General features: G+C 44.1%; 1 protein-coding gene across 1 annotated transcript; it reads left to right on the top strand.

Moving 5' to 3' along the window:
* Nucleotides 1–594: 594 nt before the first annotated feature.
* On the top strand, nt 595–5,484 carry LOC106813727. The gene is made up of 5 exons (XM_014817940.1): nt 595–1,075; nt 2,403–2,434; nt 3,061–3,183; nt 4,295–4,694; nt 5,361–5,484. The coding sequence occupies exons 1-5, from the start codon at nt 921–923 to the stop codon at nt 5,482–5,484; spliced, it is 834 nt and encodes a 277-aa protein (XP_014673426.1). The 5' UTR covers nt 595–920.
* Nucleotides 5,485–5,501: the final 17 nt, after the last annotated feature.

Here is a 5,501-nt window from a genome sequence, read left to right as displayed (position 1 = left end):
GCTATAATTATTATATGTGATATAAATGGTGGATTCCCAAAAGTAAACTGTGTAGGATGGCCAGTATCTATAATTAATAATATATGGGAATGCGATGTAAATCAGGAGTAAATAACCTCCTATTATCTACTCCTGATGTAAATGTAATTATTTTCTAAGAATTGGTATGGAATTGTGATCTTATTAAGCTGGGAACTGGGAATATATGCCATATATTTTGTAAACCCGGCACACTTAGATATAGAGTTTCACTCAAAAACGAAACAAAGAAAGAAATGATATAAAAAATAATTTTCTGTGAGTTTGTGCACGATGACGTGCGGGGGGGGGGGTGAGTTTGTGGTTTGCAGATGAGCATTTCAACGCCATAAACTTGGAATTATTATGCGATAGAGAGTAGGTACATAAACGTTAATTTTGATAATAAATACAGTATGTGTTTATTTAGCATAATATAAAATAAAAATTAATAACTTGGCGTACAATGAATACCCGCGAGTTCAGCACTAACTGCGAACATGGTTTCTATCAGCAATACCCACCCCACCCTTGCTAAAATGGATGCGTCACGTGGGAAATCCGGTTTTTCGAGTCCCGCAAGCTACACGTACGCCAGCTACCGCTATTTGCTGCTTTCAACAGCGAACCATAGGCCGTACCATTTGCTAAGTTTGTGCTACAACTGCGTACATGAACATGCTACGCTTCAAATACGTCTAAATGTGATCTTGATATCTAGTTATTTAGATAAATGAACTGTTGAACTGAGACGCATCGCGTTGAGCATACAGGAGGCGGAAGTAGCGGAACGCCGGAAGTAACATGGACGCAATGGTGTGAAGCTCGTCGAACTTCGAACTTGAGTCATGTGATCTAAATAAGTTTGCAAAACTTACGTGTCTGTTTCTCTTCACGTAACGATGGACGCTGGTAATAATTCTACAGCGGAGACCGAGCTAGAAACTATGAATGGTTATCAGGGTACATCACTGAGAAGTTCGCCCAGGACGAAAACAAAGGACAAAGAAAGAAAGCCTGCGCAACAATCCATCGATATAGTAGATGGATACCCAGGGTGAATTAATAATTTACTCACTTACTCAGTAATGCTGAGAGGGTGTATGTCCCTCAGGGTGCTGCCGGAACGTACCTTGGTACTATCTAATATCCCGGACCGTACCTCGCCTACTCCACTAATGAGTCTATATAATATAGGGAGTCGCCTACGCCTACTCCCTAACCGGGTACCCTAACCCTAACCATATCAAATAGTGACCATGCAGGGTACGTTCCGGCAGTACGCTGGAGGACATATAGAGCCCTATGAGCCTCAGTAATAGAGTATGGTCAGTTAAGCGCACAAAATAATACATCTAGATAAACTTTACATACCAGTTTGCCATGTATGTCACGTAGGTCATGACACGACGAATATTCAAGTTCAGCATCTGCATGTTTCAGTGTATTGCCTATTGCTATGCAGGGTTGCGCCCTACGTTGCGCAAAATCGCGGGCCCCGGCGCGCCCGTTTGCGGGAAGAATCCCCCTGTTTGATGTTGCGCCCGTTTGAATTACCTCCGCCCCGTTTAAATTCCAGCACAATAAAGTTGCACGCGCGGGAATCGCCGGTCAAGAAAGTTGCGTTCGACCAGGACATCCGAGCGGGCTATTTTTAAGCCGTACACACGATGCACTGAGCACAGTACAAAGTTAACTGACAATGCACAGTTAACCTGTCACTGAACTGTACAACCGACTCGGCCGTCTTATTATACAAGGCAACCCACAATACCGTCTTATGGTGTGGTGGCGACTCTTTACGCATTAGATTAGTACTGTACGGAAAACTACACGCCCCGGACCCCTAGCTCTCCCCCTCCCCTAGTTTCCCCCCCGCTTCCCGCTCGCCCTGTTTGAAAACGAGATATCTTGGGGAGAACCCTGCTATGGTCAAAATCTAACAACTAAAAAGTTCTAGCTTACTAGGGCACGAAGGGTCGTTGTCGTATAATGGCGTATAATATCATATGTACCCGAGGTAACTATTTGATAGGGTTAGGGAGTAGGCGTAGGCAACATACTCGCCGACACCTCGGGTACTATACATATACGACAACGACCCCTTCAGCCTTACTAGGCACATGCCTGTGGCGAACAAGGGCTGTAGTACTAGAGCTAACAACTAACTAGATATAGTTGGGAAGGTGGGTTCTCTATAGTTACCTCTAGAGTATACGCAAAGCCGACATTTGGTACTGAGGTTGGGCGCTGCCAGAGTGTGTATTGTATGGACTTGCAATATATATATGGTTATTCTTACTCCCAAGTTATTGGCTATATCACTCAATAGAGCTACAGCAACTAATTTGGGCTAATTTCAGAATCTGTTTTTCTTTTTATAGAAAGTTTCTGGAGAACATAACAAATAATTTAGGTGAGTAATACATCTATCCGTTACCATATCTTAGCCTATGTCAGTCCCGTACCCAAGGGGGGGGGGGTTCCAGGGGTTCTGGAACCCCCCAACCATCAAAAAATAAATACAGTTGACCTTGCCTAAGTCGAATCCAACTTAACCAGAAGAAAACTGTTAAAATGCACCAGAATGCGCAATTTTAAAGCCAATTTTCACAATTTTCCTTGGGGGTCATGCCCCCAGACCCCGCTAACATTGCTTCGCGCCTTTGGCGCTTGCAGTTACCCACACACCTCTGATTTGGAACCCCCCTTAGGCCAATTCTGGGTACAGGCCTGTATGTCTATCTGCTAGCCTTTTGTATCGCTAGAAGGCAATAGAAAGACTACTGTCATTTGAACTAGTGCGTTATTCCGTGATAGTTATACTCGCGTATGAACGGGCGACGTACCTCACTCTCTAAATCCTCGCTACAGAATAATTGCAGATCAACTGCACTATCCCATAAGGAATCTACCAGCGTTCCACTCAATGCCGTTAAGCTATAGAGTTAGTGATAAACAACTAGTAAATTTCGACATTGTATGGCTTCATTAGGTTACACCCTGTAAAATACAAAAACTGCGTAATGTTCTCTCCCTCAGGTGTCGATCGGGAGCCAGATCTCGGATTGGCGCTGACAGTGTGGAACTGCTGGGCTTCCTCGATGAACAAGAAACCCAAGTGTCATCGGAGCGATGCAAATCTGCCAGCGCACATTCCCTACGGTAGGCAAGTAAAGGTGGCTGTAGACGTCAGTACAGCGTGGTGTTGAGAGTGACAGGGTGCCATAGAGTAAATCTGCAGGCAAGTCCTGACCGGCTACCAGGCACGTCTCCAGGCAGAGGCCCGGAAGCTCCGGGCTTCAACGTTATTTCCGGATTTTTTTTAAAATTGTGAAATTAAACAGTTGCAATATACTTTTTACTGTGTTTCAAATGTTAAAATTTCATTTTGAAACTCGCCAGCATACACCATTTTCCATGTAGCATTTAAAAAAATTTCAGAGGAGACCCCCTGGACCCCCCCAAGGGGAGGGGGAAACCCCCTCAGACAGTCTAACCCTTTACGGTACTTCACACTGTGGGACTGGGCTTCAACGTTAGTCAATCCCTGGCGACGGCCCTGGCTACTACATTACAAGTCTAGTCAGCTGGTGGGGTGCACTTTCAGATATGATAGGGTCATAAACTTATCCATGGTATAATATAGTACTACAACTATAGTACTTTAGTATAGCACTGCTGTAATACAGCTATATATTCATGATATAATTGCATATGCAACACGGTTGCATACATCAGGGCAATCTCTGTTTTACACGTACACGTGAACTAAATGCTAGTTGAGAGAATTGTAGCATGTTCTTTAACCACAGCACCCATATTCTCTGGGTATGTTATTGCCTCCCTGAATTCAGCAACCCTGTGTCTCATGTTCAGATACATTTTCCGTGGCATGCTTTTCTTGATTACATTAATCGGTATATAACTACATGTACATTTTACCTTAATATTTGGTGGACCGTATACCATTTGAAATAAAAAAACACATATACCTAGAACACGAAATCTAATCTAACCGTAACAGTGTACCATAACCCCCTAAGTCTGGCAGTTATTCAGTGTAAACGGGGTGCATTGAAAGATGCGGTACTCCCGATTCACACTGTATTGCAGAGTCTTTATCACAAAATTTCATTCACCTGCGACTAAATTTCCTCATGTTTTTGGCGAGTTTCGTTCACCCTTAAATCATTTCATTCACCCTTCGGTGAACCATTCACCAGTTTAAGAAGCACTGCTGTATTACTTATGTAACCAATATGGTCGTCCGCAGCCGGAGAGCTGAGCATGCTGACTTCGGAGCAGGCGGAGACTTGCCTGCTGCTGCTGCTGAGCAGGCTTCGTGTCGGGGGCAGCGTCGCATTGCCCATACCCAGCCTCGTGAGGATCTACAACCACCTCGCAAACTTCTTCATGCTGAGTTGCGCGAACCCGGCGACGTACACGAGTCTAATCCTGCGGGGACTCCACATCGGCAAGGAGCTCCAGAGACAGCGTGGCGCCGACGGCAGGACGTCGGACGCAGAGGACGCCACGTCGGTTGTAGGTGGCGCCGGCGTCACCCCCGTCACTGCCGAGCATGAGAATGCGTTGTGGGACAGCAGTGTGTTTAGTGTAGATTCAGCAGAGGGCGCCAGCTACGCTGCATTCTTCTACATGTGCAAAACGTTTCGGTGAGTGTTTGCTAACGACTACAGGTTGACGGTAAATTTTCCAGCAGCCTTGCAGCCAGTGCCATGCTAGATTGAGCTTAGATGCTAGATCTCAGATGTATTAAGTGGCAACCTCGATTACCTCCTTACACACACCTTACAATCACTCAGCATTATAAATGGCTTAAAAACTACAGTAGCTATATAACGTATCAAAAACATCTAGAGAGCTGTATTAAATTTATGTCTGTGCCATGTAATATGAGAAAGGCAGTTACAAATAATCCCGGTAAAGTTGAATTCCACCACTGTGAAACTGTCTAAACCATAAAAAGTTCTAGATCATTGCCAGAGAAATACTGATATACTTGTGTATGAGAATTGTGTTTGAAAATGGTCATGTAATTGAAAAGCCCCCACTCAAAATGAGGCAGTCTTGAAAATACCTGTGAAAACACATATACACATATGTAAATTGTAAAATGGAAATTTGTAATGTGGTAAACCAGAGTGGATGTGGGAGTTTGGGGTATCATTGGTATGTATGTGTGTATCAAGAGTAGATAATAGAGGCTACTCTTATCTATTAATAATAATATTATCTACTCTTTATGTGTACGTATGAGTGTGTGTATGAATAGATATTCACATATGGATATGAGTGTTTAACATGCATGTGTGTTTTAGGCTGCTGGACTTGCAGAAGCATGCGAGGCTCTCACCAAGTGATCTGATCACAGATGAACGTGAGGATACAGATGGCAAGATGCGGCAGTGCCTTAGACTCACCCCGTCGGATGGCCAGAGGTAGACAAAACAACGATAGTA

This window comes from Priapulus caudatus, unplaced genomic scaffold, assembly GCF_000485595.1.
Source record: "Priapulus caudatus unplaced genomic scaffold, Priapulus_caudatus-5.0.1 Scaffold815, whole genome shotgun sequence".
NCBI lineage: Eukaryota > Metazoa > Priapulida > Priapulimorpha > Priapulimorphida > Priapulidae > Priapulus > Priapulus caudatus.
Note: the sequence above shows the minus strand (reverse complement) of the source record. Positions and strands in the feature narration are given on the sequence as shown.